Source organism: Mustela putorius, unplaced genomic scaffold (assembly GCF_011764305.1).
Source record: "Mustela putorius furo isolate JIRA1106 unplaced genomic scaffold, ASM1176430v1.1 tig00000580_pilon_pilon_pilon, whole genome shotgun sequence".
NCBI lineage: Eukaryota > Metazoa > Chordata > Mammalia > Carnivora > Mustelidae > Mustela > Mustela putorius.
In genome coordinates, this window is record NW_025421423.1 from 5,211,754 (window position 1) to 5,228,535 (window position 16,782).

The 16,782-nt window shown below is 38.7% G+C and overlaps 1 protein-coding gene across 1 annotated transcript in view; it reads right to left on the bottom strand.

Moving 5' to 3' along the window:
* ERP44 (endoplasmic reticulum protein 44) overlaps positions 1–16,782 on the bottom strand; it is a 93,014-nt gene that overhangs the window by 29,564 nt on the left and 46,668 nt on the right. Inside the window, exon 5 of the mRNA XM_004747696.3 lies at positions 540–724. Coding sequence (XP_004747753.3) covers positions 540–724 — 185 coding nt within the window. The remainder of the gene's footprint in view (positions 1–539; positions 725–16,782) is intronic.

Below are 16,782 nucleotides of genomic sequence, written 5' to 3' on the forward strand. Positions count from 1 at the left end.
TGTCTTCTGATAGGACCCATGAAAGGCTAACTTCTTAGCGTGGAAGCAGGGTAAAAGTCAAATCTCAAACCTGACAATGACAACTCCGTACCTTTTTTTTTTCTTTAAACACTACTTAGTATACAATGGGAAGGGTTTTTATTAAGGAGGACTATTTTAGAGGACCCTAAAAGTTAAACAAAGAGCTAACAGAGGAGTCATTAGTGCAGATATCCTGAGTGTCTCCACTAAGGAAGATAGGCAAACTCTGGTTGTGTATGCCTGACAATGTCTTCACAACTCAAGCTTTGCTTTGCCTTTGATTAATTTAAATTAGTGCAGCTCTACTGTATGCTACATATTTTATCCAAAGATTCAGTAAAACATGAGCATTTCGCTTGAGAATTAATTCAAGAAAAATTCAACTTGCTAAGTCTGTAGATGTCAGATCCATTGCAATGAACTCCAAGAAAATGTCCAGATTCTTTGATTACATTAGACTTTGTTTACATTAATTAAACAGGCATGTTCATTTGATTCAGTAAAAGTTAACAACTTACATCAAGAGTGGTGATTTCTGCTAAGTCATGAAGTTCTTGAACAGGGTCGCTTTTTTGTTGCCTGATGTAATCTGCAAGAGCTTTCACTGAGCGCTGGCCCCTGTATTCTCTCTTCATCATCATCCCATTACGAAATAATTTGAGGGTTGGGTATTTGCTTATCCTATATCTCTGGGCTATATCAGCTAAAAGAATGAAAAACAAAGTTAACTTCATTCTTGTATTTGTGTCTAGGTGAGCCCATGAATCCAACAGTCAAAACTCCTACAATAATTTAGTGAGAATATTTTGGTTCATATAATTCCTTCACAATGTCAGAGAAAAAAATCAATCATGGCAAGTTTATATCGATTAAAAGGCCAGGCTCTGGACATATGTTGCCTGGTTTAGATCCCAAATTTGTTATTTATTGGCTGTATGAATTTGTAAGTTCTATCAACTCTCTCTGCCTTAATGTCTCATCTGTCACATAAGGAAAATAATTTCTACTACACAGGGTTGTATTAAGGACTAAATGAAATAATACAAATGCATGACCCAATAAGTTTAGTGTTAGTAAGTATTATTATAGTCAGAAAATTAGAATGTGCAAAATTCCCATTTTGAAAAGTTATTCAACTCACTTTACACTTGTGAGGATCTCTTACATCATTTAATAAAGGAAAATTAAATTTAAAACTATGCTTAAAGGATAAAAATATTAGATTCTTTGTCTAGTAGAAGAATAATTTATAATCCAAATACACAAATTTTGTGTAAGCTAATAGAATAAAACCCCAAAAGTCAGCAGTATACACTAAACAATAAAAAAAAAAAAAAGTCCCTTTGTATGACCTATCAGTATATTCTCAGGCATTGAGGATTTTAAAAAGAAAACACACGCACATACACACACACGCACACCCGTAAAATTAGTATGTAGAGTCTAAAAATAAGAACCTAAATCAAAATGTATACTGATCTCATTTGCAGAAATCACAATTACTAAGATATAGATTCAATCAGGATGTGAAAACCTTTAAATATTTCTGCTGCTCTTTCCAAGAGGTGGCAAATATGAGAAATCAATATTTTCTAGGCACTGGAAAAGCTCAAACGCCATACTACTCACATGGATGAAAATGATAAAAGATACAATGAATTTTTAAAATGGAGGGGATCAGAGAGTGGACTGAAGAAGCCCAAGGTGACATTTTTGTTTTTATTTTATTTTATTTTATTTTACACAGAGGGAGAGAGACAGCAAAAGAAGGAACACAAGCAGGGGAAATGGGAGAGGGAGAAGCAGGCTCCCCACTGAGCAGGGAGCCTGATACGGGGCTCAATCCCCGGGCCCTGGGATCATGACCTGAGCTGAAGGCAGCCACATAACCGACTGAGCCACCCAGGTGTCCCACATTTTTGTTTTCTTAACTGAGTTGTTAAATGAGGGCAGAATTCTAAAATGGGGGCACAAGAAATCCTGACAATTCTCTTACCCCGCCTTGCATTTCTAGTAGCTACAAAACAAAACCAACAGAACAGCAAAAAGGCTTTGCTGACCACCTTAATTTTCAAAGAGATTCTATGGTAGAAACAAGTGTACTAGAGAATATATACATATGTGTGCTGACAGTTTCATGGGTGTATACGTAGGTCAAAATTATCTATTTGTACAGTTTAAATACGTAGTTCACTGTACGTCAATTATACTCAGTATAGCAGCTTTAAAAATCTAAGTGAATATGGACTATACAAAACAATGACAGCTACACCTTGTGGGGTCTGACACAAACTAAACACATGATGACACCAAGAGCATATAAGCTGGGGTAGGAGAGGTGATGAGCAGGTTAATGATCCTAAGTATTTTAAGGTCTTTGTATGGCTCAGGAAGAGGGAAAAGTACTTACAGTATTTGGTTAAGTCCTGATATATTCGTGTTTTCTCTAGGATAAACAATCAGAGAGCTAAACCGATGTGTTAGGGGTTACGTACGAATATGGGTTCTCAGTAACTAACAGCACATTTCAGTAAACTCCATGGAACATCTATAAAGGAGGAAATAGTGCTTGGCTACTAAAATCCTTTGAACAGAAGACACACCTAAGCAAAAGAAGGGACCCACTGGTATGAGGCCAAAGAGAGTACTTTATTCACCAAATCACAGAAATCTGAAATAATATTAAGATATCTTAATATACACATACTTAATATAGACACTAATGTATTTAGAAGCAGGTACTTTTTGAAGCAGAAGACTAGTGGATGTATCACTTTTTCAGCCTGATGGGTTATAATGAGAAAACCATCCTTGAGGTGTTGTAAGAATGGTGGGTTCTATCACCTGAACAAGGAATTAATGAGGTTACGTTGGTGCTGCAAACAGAGGGGTGGGTGTGCTTCGTCAGCAAGCAGAAGTCTTTTAAGATAAACAGAAGAGCCTGCTGTAAGGCAAAGGCCACGAAGGCTAAAAACAGCCCAGAGATACAATAAAAAGTAGGAACTTCAGGGACGCCTGGGTGGTTCAGTTGGTTAAGCAGCTGCCTTCGGCTCAGGTCATGATCCCAGCATCCTAGGATCGAGTCCCACATCGGACTCCTTGCTCGGCAGGGAGCCTGCTTCTCCCTCTGCCTCTGCCTACCATTCTGTCTGCCTGTGCTTGCTCTCTCCCCCACCCTCTCTCTCTGATAAATAAATAAAATCTTAAAAAAAAAAAAAAAAGCAGGAACTTCAGCTTCTTGATGAAAAGACCCTTCAGTCCCCAGAACACCACATAGGGAATGTCTGCAATGATGTAGAATCGAAAACCGTTTTAATAAAAATACTGTCACATGAGGTTAAATAATTCTACTGGCCAGTGCCACAGTGCTGTGGTCTGGAATATGGAAAATGTCTTTATAAAAGTTACTATTTCTTGGGTGCCTGGGTGGCTCAGTGGGTTAAGCCGCTGCCTTCGGCTCAGGTCATGATCTCAGGCTCCTGGGATCGAGTCCCGCATCGGGCTCTCTGCTCAGCAGGGAGCCTGTTTCCTCCTCTCTCTCTCTCTGCCTGCCTCTCTGCCTACTTGTGATCTCTCTCTGTCAAATAAATAAATAAAATTTAAAAAAAAAAGTTACTATTTCTTCCCAAATACCATCAAGAGAGGACTGCTTAAATACAGGAGGTACACCCATACAGGGAAGTACTAGGCTGTTATGTAAAGGGATGAAAAAGATGTCTTTATGCAGCTAAGGAGCCATCTCCAAGATAAACTGTTAAGTCAAAAAAGCCAGGTACAGAAAGATGGGTATAGGTATGTCATTTTGTATAAGAAGAAACTTGGGAAAGAAATATAAACACACACACACACACACACACACACATTATACGTGTGTGTGTGTGTGTGTGGGTAGCAGCAAATGTGTGTGTGTGTGTGTGTATATATATATATATATTTTTTTTAATACATAATCTTTGTGCCCATTCTCCTCCTCCCTCCAAAATTACACCACCAATAGGAGAAAAAGCAAGAAAAGGTCAGAGGTAGAATTTAGATTTCCTTGACCATACCCTGGTTTCATACCTTAACTCTGGAACTATGGAAAAATTTTTAATAGTAAAATAAAATTAGTTTTAAGGAAATTTTAATACTAGCATTGTTATTTTGAAATAAACACACATAAAGTACATGAATAATTATGCTAATGCCATTAAGAGTCAAGATTTTCAGCATCAGAGAAAAAAGGATACAAACAGAAAATTGAGAAAATTAAGTAAAAGCCCTGTAATGTTTATCTGAACTGGAACTACCAGCAAAAATCCATGATGAGAACTAGCTAATCCAACCAAATAGTTAAGGAAGAAATAATTACATTTTTGCACAAAGTTTTCCTAAAAATTGAAGAGAAGTGTTCACTTTCCAACTCATTATATGAGGCCAGTATTAACCTGATTCCAAAACCAGACAAAGACATTTTAAGAAAATTACCAATATCCCTGATGAACAAAACCAGAGGGCTTATACCAGTGGACTTCAACACTTACTGTGAAGCTATAGGACTCCAGACAGTGTGTTACTGGCATACAGACAGACAAACAGATCAATGGAATAGAGTCCAGAAATTGATCTACATATACCTACAGAAGTGATCTTTGATCAAGGTGCAAAAAGTAAAATCTAACTACATATCCTTATAAAATACACATCAAAAGGATGCTCAAAGCTTGAAAGAAGAAGACTAGGGAAAAATATACTGTGCAAAAACTAACCAAAAGAAATCTTGTGGGGCACCTGGGGGGCTCAGTGGGTTAAGCCTCAGGTTATGATCTCAGGGTCCTGGGATCGAGCCCCACACAGGCTCTCTGCTGAGCAGAGAGCTGCTTCCCCCATCTCTCTGCCTGCCTCTCTGCCTGCTTGTGATCCATCTCTCTCTGTCTGTCAAATAAATAAAACCTGAAAAAAAAAAAAAAAAAGAGAGAAATCTTGTATAGCTATATGAATAGTAAGTAAGTATACATTAAGGCAAAAAGCTAGAGACCAAGAGGGATCCTTCATAATAAAAAGTCCAATTTCCCAGGCAGATGCAACAATTCTGAATTTATATATATCAAATAAGTCTAGAAATATATAAAGTAAAAATTTACAGTACTATAAAGACAAATCTATAATCACGGCAGGAAAAACGGCAGGAAATTAACACCTTTCAGTAACCAATACAACAAATGTAACCAATAAAGTCAGGAGAAACTGAACAACACATCTAAGAAACATGACTGAACTGACACATGCAGAACACAATATTCCAAATCTGCAGAATGCACGTTCTTGGCAGGTGTGTATACATTATAAAAAACAAACAGATGAGTCACAAAAAAGTTCTCAACAACTTTCAAATGATTCAACTCATAATGAGAATTAAAAACTATGCAGACATGGATCGGAGACAAAACCACAAGAGAAACTGGAAAATAATGTGAACCGAGTGATAATGAAAATATCTATAAGAACTTGCAGCATGCAGCCAAAGTGATAGGCAGAATGAATTTATGACATTAAAACAGATTATGTCAGGGGCGCCTGGGTGGCTCAGTGGGTTAAAGCCTCTGCCTTCGGCTCAGGTCATGATCCCAGGGTCCTGGGATCGAGCCCCGCATCGGGCTCTCTGCTCAGCGGAGAGCCTGCTTCCTCCTCTCTCTCTCTGCCTGCCTCTCTGCCTACTTGTAATCTCTGCCTGTCAAATAAATAAATAAATAATCTTTTAAAAATAAATAAATAAATAATTGAAAATAAAATGAATAAAATAGATTATGTCAGAGGGGAAAGGCTGAAAAACAAAGAGCTAAAAAACTATAAAAAGAACAAACAGAAAACAAAGGATAAAGGAGTGAATGAGAAAGGTAAAAGCAAAAATTAATGAAGTGGAAAACAAATACACAATAAAGAAGATCCAAAAAGCTAAAATCTGCTTCTTTGCAAAGACTAATAAATTGATAAACCACTAGAATGACTGGTCGAGGACAAAATGAGAGAGAAAACAATTTAAGGAATGTAGAAGGAATATTTAACTCAGATAAGAAGAGAGTATTATCAATAACATGATGCCAATAAGATTTAGATAAACTTTTTTTACTTTTAAGATTTATTTATTTGAGAGAGAAGAGAGAGAATGAGAAGGGATGGGCAGAGGGAGAGGAAGAAAGACTCTCAAGCAGATACCTTGCTGAATGCAGAGCCCAACAATCCTGAGACCACCACCTGGGCCGACAGCAAGAGCTGGACACAACCAAACTGCACCACTCAGGCACCCCTAGGTAAAGTTTTTTAATTCCCATTATTTCTCCAAAGAAGACATCCATCTGACGAACAAACACATGAAAAAATGCTCAACATCCCTCATCACCAGGAAAATGCAAATCAAAACCATAATGGGGTATCACTCACACCTACCAGGATAGTTAAGTTCCAGTGGGGGTTATGTCCCACAAAGTGTTGGCAAAGATTTGGAGAAAGGGGAATCCTCCTGCACTGTTGGTGGGAAAGCAAACTGTTGCAGTCACTATGGAAGACAATATGAAGGTTCCTCAAAAATTTAAAAATAGAACCACCCTACAATCCCATAATCACACTACTGGGTATTTACCCAAAGAAAACAAAAACACAAATTCAAAAGGATATATGCGCCCCTATATTTATTGCAGCATTATTTACAACTGCCAAATTATGGAGGCCGACCAAGTGTCCATTGATAGATGAATGGATAGAGAAGTGGTGTATACATACAATGGAATATTATCCAGCCATTGAAAAAGAATGAAATCTTGCCATTTGCAACAACATGGATGGAGCTAGAATATAATGCTAAGCAAAATAAATCAGGGAGAGAAAGACAAATACCGTATGATTTCACTCATACGTGGAATTCAAGAAACCAAACAAATAAGTAAAGGAAAAAACAGAGAGAGAGACAAAACCAAGAAATAGACTCTAAACTATAGAGAACAAACTGATGGTTACCAGAGGGGCGGAGAACGGGTAGACGGGTGAAATAGGGGATGAGAATTCAGAGTACACCTATCATCCTGAACTCTGAGTAATGTGTAGAGTTGCTGAATCACTATACTGTATGCCTGAAATTAATTATGACACTATATGTGAACAATACTGGAATTAAAATTTAAAAATTTCAAAAAATTCTTATTAAGACACAACTTACCAAACTAACACCAGAATAAATAGAAAACATAAACAGTCCTAAAATTATTATTAAGTAAATTAAATACATAATCCATAGCTGTCCCACAAAGAAAACTCCATTGCTAGAAAGCTTCACCATCAAGTTCTACCAAAAATTTAAGCAGCCAATAATGCTGTTAACACAAACATTCCAGAGAATACAAAAAGAGCGAACATTTTCCAACTAATTTTATGAGGTCAGCATAATCTTTCTGCCAAATCTGACAAGGAAATGATAAGAAAAGAAAAGTATATTTTAGTCTTACTAAGGAACACAGATGCAAAACTTGAAAAGAAAATGTTAAACTAAATTTGGCACTGTGTACAAAGGATAAAACATCACACAAGCTAGATTTAGTCCAGCACTTCAGTTTAATGTTTGAAAATCGATCGATGTAATTCATGACCTTAACAGAATAAAAGAGAAAAATTCCACTACAGTGGCCCCCTCACTGGTCCACAGAGGATATGTTCGAAGACCCCCCAGGGGACGCCTGAAACCATGAATAGTACTGAAACCTCTATATACTACGCTTTTTCCTTTACATACATACCTATAATAAAGTTTAATTTGTGAATTAGGCACAGTAAGAGATTAAGCATAACAAATAATAAAATAGAACAATTATACTAAACTGTAAAAGTTATGTGAACATGGTCTCTCCCTCTCTCAAAAAATACCTTCTTGTGCTGTATTCACCCCTCCTGTGGTGATATGAGATGGTAACATGCCTACGTGAAGAGATGAGGTGAGAGGAATGACATTACGTGAGACTACTACCAACCGTCTGACAGTTCACCTGCTTGGGAACCGCATTTGGCCACGGGTGACTGAAACCATGGAAAGCAAAACCACGGTTAAGAGGGACTGCCATACCTATCAAAGGCAGCAGGAAAACATTTGATAAAATTCAAAATCCATTCACACTTAAAATTTTTTGGCAAACTAGAAATAGAAGGGAACCTCCTTAATCAGATAAAGGGTACCCAAATTAGCAAATACCAAACAACTTGATAGTGAAACACGTGAAAGCTATCCTGCCGAGATCAGGAAAGAGACACAGATGCCTGCTAGGGCTTCTGTATCACACTGTACTGGAGTTCCCAGTCAGTGGAAAAAGAAGGAGTAGATACACTAAAAAAGAAATAAAAATATTATTACTTGCAGGAGATGTTACTGGGTTCATAGAAAACCCAAAAGGGAGCCTCCTAAAGAATTTCCATTTCCGGGGCGCCTGGGTGGCTCAATAGGTTAAGCCACTGCCTTCGGCTCGGGTCATGATCTCAGGGTCTCTGCTCAGCAGTGAGCCTGCTTCCCTCTCTCTCTCTCTGTCTGCCTCTCCATCTACTTGTGATTTCTCTCTGTCAAATAAATAAATAAATAAAATCTTTAAAAAAAAAAGAATTTCCATTTCCAAGTAGGATGTAGTAGGTGGAAGAAATCTACTGGTCCTGCTGTGACGACTAGGAAAAGAATATATATTTTTTAATTTTTTAAGATTTTATTTATTTATTTGACAAAGAGAGAGAGGCAGAGGCAGGCAGAGGGGCAGGCAGAGGGAGGGGGGGAAGCAGGCTCCCCACTGAGCAGAGAGCCCGATGCAGGGCTCGATCCCAGGACCCTAAGATCATGACCTGAGCCGAAGGCAGAGGCTTAACTCACTGAGCCACCCAGGCACCCCAAGAATATATTTTTTTACATCATATTTTAAAAGAGATCAGACACCATGAAACCAATGAAGAATAAGTGAACTGAAATCTTAGAAAGGAACAGACCATTCCTAAGTGAGCAAGAATCACCCACTGGCTATTTTCTTTCCTATATGCTGCCTATGTAATTCCTCTTAAAAATTAAAACTGTAATTTGTGCAGATTTAGGGCTCAGGACCATGCCTGCATAGACAGAAAGGGAACTCAGCAAAGCTTTTCATGGTCCCCTGGGCTGGGGGAACAATGGGGGGTTGGAAGGACCCTGAGACACACTATGAGCTCTCCCCCGAGGACATTACTAAATGCATGGGGCACAGGAAGCTGGAGGCTGGGCCAGAAAAATAGAGCAATATCCCTCATGGCCTTGTGGTGCTTAAAAAACAACGCGTACTTGTGGAAAGGGCCTGCATCAGCATCAAACACATAGCCAAGATATTTGCCAGATTTTGAAGCTGTATAGGCAAAGGAAGCACTTAGATATTGAAGAACACCATGAGTTTTTTTTGTTTTGTTTTGTTTTTTAAAGATTTTATTTATTTATTTGACAGAGAGAGATCTCAAGTAGGCAGAGAGGCAGGCAGAGAGAGAGAGGAGGAAGCAGGCTCCCTGCTGAGCAGAGAGCCCGATGCGGGACTCGATCCCAGGACTCTGAGATCATGACCTGAGCCGAAGGCAGCGGCTTAACCCACTGAGCCACCCAGGCACCCAGAACACCATGAGTTTTTAAGACAAACTGGAAGGTATCTGTGCCACATACTAGAGATAAATTAATAATATTTGGAATACCTGAAAACCATTAACAAAGAACCTCCAGAAAGATAAACGGGCTAAAGATACCAGTTGATTTATAAAAGAAACACAGCCAAGTTAATGTGTAAAAACACATGCTCATCTGTAATCAAGAAGTTACAAATTAAAACTAACAGATAACATTTTGCCCATCCTTTTTTGCAAAATAATAATTAGAAGTTTTTAAATTCAGTAAAATCAAGCCCTACAAAGGGAAGATATTCCTAAAAAGTCCAATTCAGGTGCACATTCAATATTAGTAAAGCTAAACTAGCCTAGCTGGTGCCTAACTTGGCAGCAGAAAGCCATAGAATTTTTCTAATCCCCAGAGGATTTGGCAGAAAGTTTATGACATAGACCCATTAAGGAAGGAACTAGTCTAACTGGAAACATCCATTTTCTATTTATGGCCTAAGGATCAGTAGGAAAATGGACAGTAAGAGACACTGCTGGAGTCATTAACTTTCTTAAATTAGTGGGCATAAAATGGGAAAACAGTGTGCTGATAACAAACATGCATAAACCAGAAGTAAAGTAAATGAGATTATAGGTGGACTCCAGAGAGGCTTAAATTCTAGGTTAATGGAGTTTGCATTTTACCTGTGATAAGCAGCCACTGAAGCAGCAGAACAGGGCTTTAAAAATATTCACCTGGTGGTAAATCAGGGAGAATCAGGGAGACTAATAAGGAAACTACTGCAACAGTCCTGGCAGAAATAACAAGAGTCTGTTTACAAACTTTTAACATTACAACCCTTAGGTTGCCTTAAAATTCTAGTTAGGGATAGAAACAAATTAAATAATACTTGAAGAGTATTAGAGGAATAGATACTTGCCTGCTTAATTCTCAAACAACACTGTGGCAGCAGGTGTGCTGCATAATGAGGTGGCTTTTAATTATTAAGAAGCAAAAACCTTAAAATTACATTGATCAATAATCTCAGACATAAAGGTGACTTTTTACAGGCTTTGGGCAAAAATGATTTTAAGATAATTATAATGTGACACTTTGACAATATAACAAAGAATGATTTAAGGGGTATAATAAATGTATTTTTTTAATTAACTAGATGGATCAAATGTTAAAATGCTTGTCAAAGGAATTATAAATTTCAGAAGGTTAACAGCTCCCTGATTAGAAAATTAGCATGTACTTTTGCTTCAATGGTCACTTACTTTCCCTTGATGGGTTCTGCCTGCCCGCCAGCCCACCTTCCTCACTCCTGCCCAGCAGGGCTCCACGCGCGGGGAAACTGCCTCCCTCTCCATCTCAGCAGTGTGTCTCCCCACTGTGATTACCAATGGCAGATGGTTTCAACAGGAAGGTCTCACTGTTCGTTTGGTTCAGGGATGATGGCCACTGCTGCCTCTGTACCCTTTTCCGTTCCCAAACCATGCCTTCCCCACATTAAGGGTAAAACAACAACAACAAAACACCACAACAAAATAAAGCCCTAAACAAAAATCATAAACAAAGCCTAGAAGCTTACTCAGGAGTCAGGCATCCAACTTCTGTTTTGTGCACATGAATTCTTAAGCGTACATTTTCTTTTTTACAGTTTTTAAGTTGAAATATATTTGACATATACCACTGTATAGTTGAAGGTATACAATGTTGATACATTTATTTATATATTGCAATACGACTGTCATTGCAGTACTAGCTAGCACCTTACCACTTCAGTGGTTATCACTTTTTATGGTGAGAATAATTAAGATCGAGTCTTTTAGCAAGTTTGTTTTTAATACAATACTGCTGTCTACAATTATTTTCTTATTCTTAATGCCTCATTTACATATAGCTCTTATAAAAGCTTCTCAATTTCCACTATAGAAGGTTCAAGCTGTACCGGAAGGCACACAGGTAATACTAACTCTGGTATTTGGAAGCAAGTGCTGCATAGTTCAAGGACAATGACAAAGTACTTCCCTAAAATGCTAGCAGGAGTGTGAATGTTTTGCACTTCCCGGCAAATAATGTCTGGAATGTCTCTTGCTGTATGCCATGCGCCCTAGAGCCACTGGAGGTCAGCAGAGATCCTGGTCCCACCAGGGGCAGATCGAGGAGTCTTTCCACATCTAAGGCAGCAAGACCACCAGGAAGAGTGATGAATTCAACTTCCAAACTCCCCATACAAGGAGGACACAGAAGGTGTCCATGATCAGCAGCTGAAGCGAGGGCAAACTGAATTGTGTGTATGTGTAGAAGTTTTGGAAAACAATTACAAAGAAAACAAGAACCATTTGTAATTCAACCACCACTAGGGAAAACCACTGGCAACATTTTTTTCAAAGATTTATTCATGTACTTGAGAGAGAGCGCAAGGAGCAGAGGGAATAAGAATCTTCAAGCAGACTCCCAACTGAGCACAAGACCCCAGGACCCAGAGATCATGACCTGAGCCAAAATTAAGAGTCAGCCACTCAACTGACTGAGCCACCCAGACACCCCCAAAATTTTGATTATATCTTGCTGACTTTGAATAGAAGTTGCTTAACAAGCAGTGACATGTTTCAATGGAGAAAAAAATAAACTCTGAGATTAGTCAAATAGTTAAGTGCCAGTATCAACACTTGCAGAATGGGTATCAGCAGCTTGGAAGAAAATCCCAGGAAGAGCAGAATAAAAAGCACTACCATAATGGCACAGAAGTCAGTATTATGTGGAAAAAACCACATGAATTAATGACTCAGAATCAGAAAGTGATGTACAATAGTCAGATTCCGAATGCGAAATTTTTTCAGGATTACTTCAACAAATTTATTTTCCTTTTTAGGTATACACACAAATGATATGACGAAAAAACCTTTAAGTCCAAAATAGTTCTCCTGAAAAATTTCTAAGTGAAAAGCACTGTTATAGTTCAATTTTTCTCAGTTTTTTTTTTCAGCTACAGATAAAAGTGCCTTAGAATCAATGACAAATTAGATTTGATGAAATATTGCAGAAAATACTGAATCATATTGCTGGGAGATGAGATAATCCATATGAAATTCTTAATGGAGCACCTACATAACTAACAGTTCATAAATGTTGGTTACTACTCATTACATCTATCCACCCATCTGTTCAACAACTATAAGGGGGCGCCTCCTTAGAGTGAGGCACCCTTCCAGTGCTGGGGACACAAGGGTAAAAAGACAAGGTCCCCTCAATTACACAGTTTATATTTTATCATTATTATTATCATCATTACTATTACGATTACTATTGCGACTAATTGTTTCCACAGGCTAGAAGCTTAAATGAAATTCATAAAACTCTTAATACATAATACATTTACCAAAAAGAAGTACCAGTATGGATTCCCAAAGTACAATATAAGAAAAACCCACTATGATAGTCAGCAATAAATATATCCTCAGCCGAGATGTAGAGATTCCTTGTAGGGGACCCCCCTCCCCTCTGCCACACACACACGGGAGAAGCTAAAAGGGTGACTGTCAGATCTGTGACATGGATGAAACTGGACACCTGAGTCCTGTGCAGGGTGAGTGAGGACACCTGCTCTGCTGCCATCAGAACTCAGATATAGATGCCCACCAGGTGGGGAACAGGTTGTTCCATAACATTCTGCCTCTTGAGTCTCTTTAATTGCCCTGACTTCCTTTTCCCTTTTTCTCTTCCTCCTACTTCTCTCCTCCTACTCTGTTCCCTACTTTAAATGCAACAAATGGAGAAGTCAGGGGCTCGGAAGGTGAACTAAATTTGAACCCTAAGATGAGGGTTATTTAAGCTACAAGCTTTACACTGGGGTTTCAAAAATATATGCCTAAGCTTAAAACATGGGAAGTTTCCGGATGACACTCTAGTGTCAGTCTGAGTTCAAAATTCTCTTTCCATAGTTCCCACCACTTCTCCCTGCTTTTTTTTTTTTTTTTTTTTTTTTTGGTCAGGGGACAGGAGAGGGGATTAAAGCGGCTGCATCTAGCTCATACGTAGAAGCAAAAGGGCAGACAGGGTGCAATTAGCCTGTTATATCTACCTTTGCCTTCTTTCTCTTATTCTACGTTCTCGGCCTATTTAGCTCAACATTTGAACAAACCAAGTCGTTGGAAAGGCATATAAAGAAGGCATATAAAGAAGTCCACAGGATGCTGACAGGTAGAGGAGAGAGAGAGAGAAGAAAATGCAGGCAGCAAACCAAAGAAGGGTGCTCTGTGGCTGTGCATGGAGATCGGCCTTCCTGACCAACTAGGAAAGAGGCATAGAAGACAACTCCCAAAGAATTTCCAACACAATCTAAGGAATGAGTACATGTATTTCCTCCCTAAAGGGACTACTCTGAAATATTCACTTGGAATGTTTTGTGAAAATTAGAGCCATTACATTTTAATAGTTATATAATTATGTTGTTTGGTTTTTGACCTTACAGTCTCACCTCATCCTTAATTCTTTTTTTAAAAGATTTATTTATTTATTTGAGAGACAGCGAGAGAGAGAGAGTGAAGAGGGAGCAAGGCTGAGGGAGAGAGAGTATCTCAAGCACATTCTATGCCCAGTGCAGAGCCCGATGTGGGGCTCGATCCCACAATCCTGAGATCATGACCTGAGCTGAAATAAAGAGTCAGATGCTTAACCGACTGAGCCACCCAGGTACCCCTCATCCTTAATTCTTAAACAGGGCTAATAAAGTAAAAAAAAAAAAAAAAATGGTAACTTAGCAGGGGCAGAAATTCCCAAGACAATATACAAAATTTATCGTGAAGTTAGATTTCACAAATAAATTCAGATATGGGTCACACCTCACTTCAAGCTTGCAACCAACTAGGAAGCAATAAAATAGTCATTAAAGTTTTTAAAAATTTCATGCAAGCCAGGGCTGATTCATACATTTTGCCACATTAATTTCTTCCAGGAACCTACACTTTTTTTTTTTTTTGGTCAAGTCTTTCAGCATATATTGATAAGATAAGGGGGTTTTCTGAATTTTACCTACTGATAGGGATTTATTCGTTTCTTAACTAATAAGTCATCTTTGCAATTATGGGCATAAATGCCACCTGGTAATGGGAGACTCTTCACAAAGGCACATCTTACCTTCCGTGACAGCTGGTGGTCAGACAGACGTGCTCATGCCCAGGAGGTAACAACTCATGAAAGGCAGCAGTCTCAGGACCAACAAAATGGCCTCAACTGCCAGACCTGCTCACAGGAGGTCTGCACTGAAAAATTCTGACAGCCACTGACAGAACTGTGGGTGTTTCCAGAAGTCACTAAGTGGCTCTAAGTTGCCCTCAAAATGCCAGGAAAAGTCTATTCAAGAAAGTTCTTTTCAAATTCAATGACTGTGCTAAAGGCCATTTATCACAGTAAAAATAAACAGAAATTACAATTAACAATAGCACAGCACACCTGTACAGATTTCAAGCTTCTTCCACACATATTTTCTCGAAAACTCAAGCAACAAGACACTCCTTTTAGCTCTTTCCTTAACCAAAGACAAGTACAGGTTTAGGAGTCTTTTTTTTTTTTTTTTTTAAGACTTTATTTATTTATTTGTTTGGAGAGAGAGGGAGAGAGAGAACAGGTGGGGAGAGGGGCAAAGGGAGAGGGTGAAGCAAACTCCCCTCTGAGCAAGGACCCGAACACAGGGCTTGATCTCAGGACCCTGGGATCACAACCTGAACCAAAGGCAGATGCTTCACAGACTGAGCCACCCAGGCGCTCCAGGTTCACAGACTTTCTTTTTTTTTTTTTTTCTTTTTTTTTTTTTTTTCCAAAGATTTTATTTATTTATTTGAGAGAGAGACAGTAGAGAGAACATGAGCGAAGAGGATCAGAGGGAGAAGCAGACTCCCCATGGAGCTGGGAGCCCGATGTGGGACTCGATCCCGGGACTCCAGGATCATGACCTGAGCTGAAGGCAGTCGTCCAACCAACTGAGCCATCCAGGCGCCCGTTCACAGACTTTTATACCAACTTTGTATTTGAAAATTTTCCAACTCACATAAAATATAAAAACGTAATGTAGTGAGCACCTGTACACCCTCACCTAGATTTAACACTTTTTATCACATCTGATTGCCAGATTTCTCTTTCTTGCCATGCATACGCACATATGTGCACACACTGTGGCAACAAGCACTGACTCAAGTTTAGTGATTTTTCATGTAACTTGTCCAACTGTATAGAACTTTGGTAAGCAGTGGGGTTCTGGTATTAGAAAACAGAATTCTAACTTAGTGGAGGCTGGGCCACACACTGTAAGGAATAATAACGCCACATACATGTAATTTCATTTTTGTTTATACACTGACCTGCTGGAGATAATTTAAACAGACTATAATATAATTTGTAGCAGACATTTTTACGTAGAAGTTGGGTGAATTTTCAGTTTCTATGCCTAAAATACACTTCTTCCTCTATTTCCCTTAAAAATTCCTACTCTGTCTTCAGGCCTCACAGCATTGTCTCAAAAAGGCCTTCTCTACCCCCGGGGACTAAGTCAGACCTGGATTATCTCATAGCATCCAACACCTCTCTTCAGAGAAGTTTCACAAGGAGCAATTGTGTATTTACTGCTCTTGCCTTTCTGGGTATATCTAGTTCATTGCTATATGTCTAGAACCTGTGCATATTGCATGACAAAAGGCATATACAGAAAATTTTTTGTTGGATGAATTAATAACACTATCTGACTCAAGGAGCTATGGTGAAGATAACAAAAATAATGTGTGTAAAAGCACATCTAAATCCAAGTGAACATTATATACATCGTTTTTTCCCAGCAATGGGACTAGAAACTTTTCATAGGAACTTTTCCAAGAATAACACTCTTACTTTGGATGGAAAGCCTGAGTGACATAGTACATCAGAAGCAAGACAGACAACGTATCAGAGGGCAGGAAAGAGCAGGCTGCCACAGTGCCAGAAGGTAATTAATAAGAACAAGCCGCATGTGGGCAGAATGGTATCTTCAATCCGAAGTCACCTTCTGCCTTTGCTAGAAAGCTTTATATATCTTCTATATCAGAGAAATTAATACTAAAGCAGCAAGTGGGTACATTTGCCAAAAAGAATACTGTACGGACACACAGACCACCAAA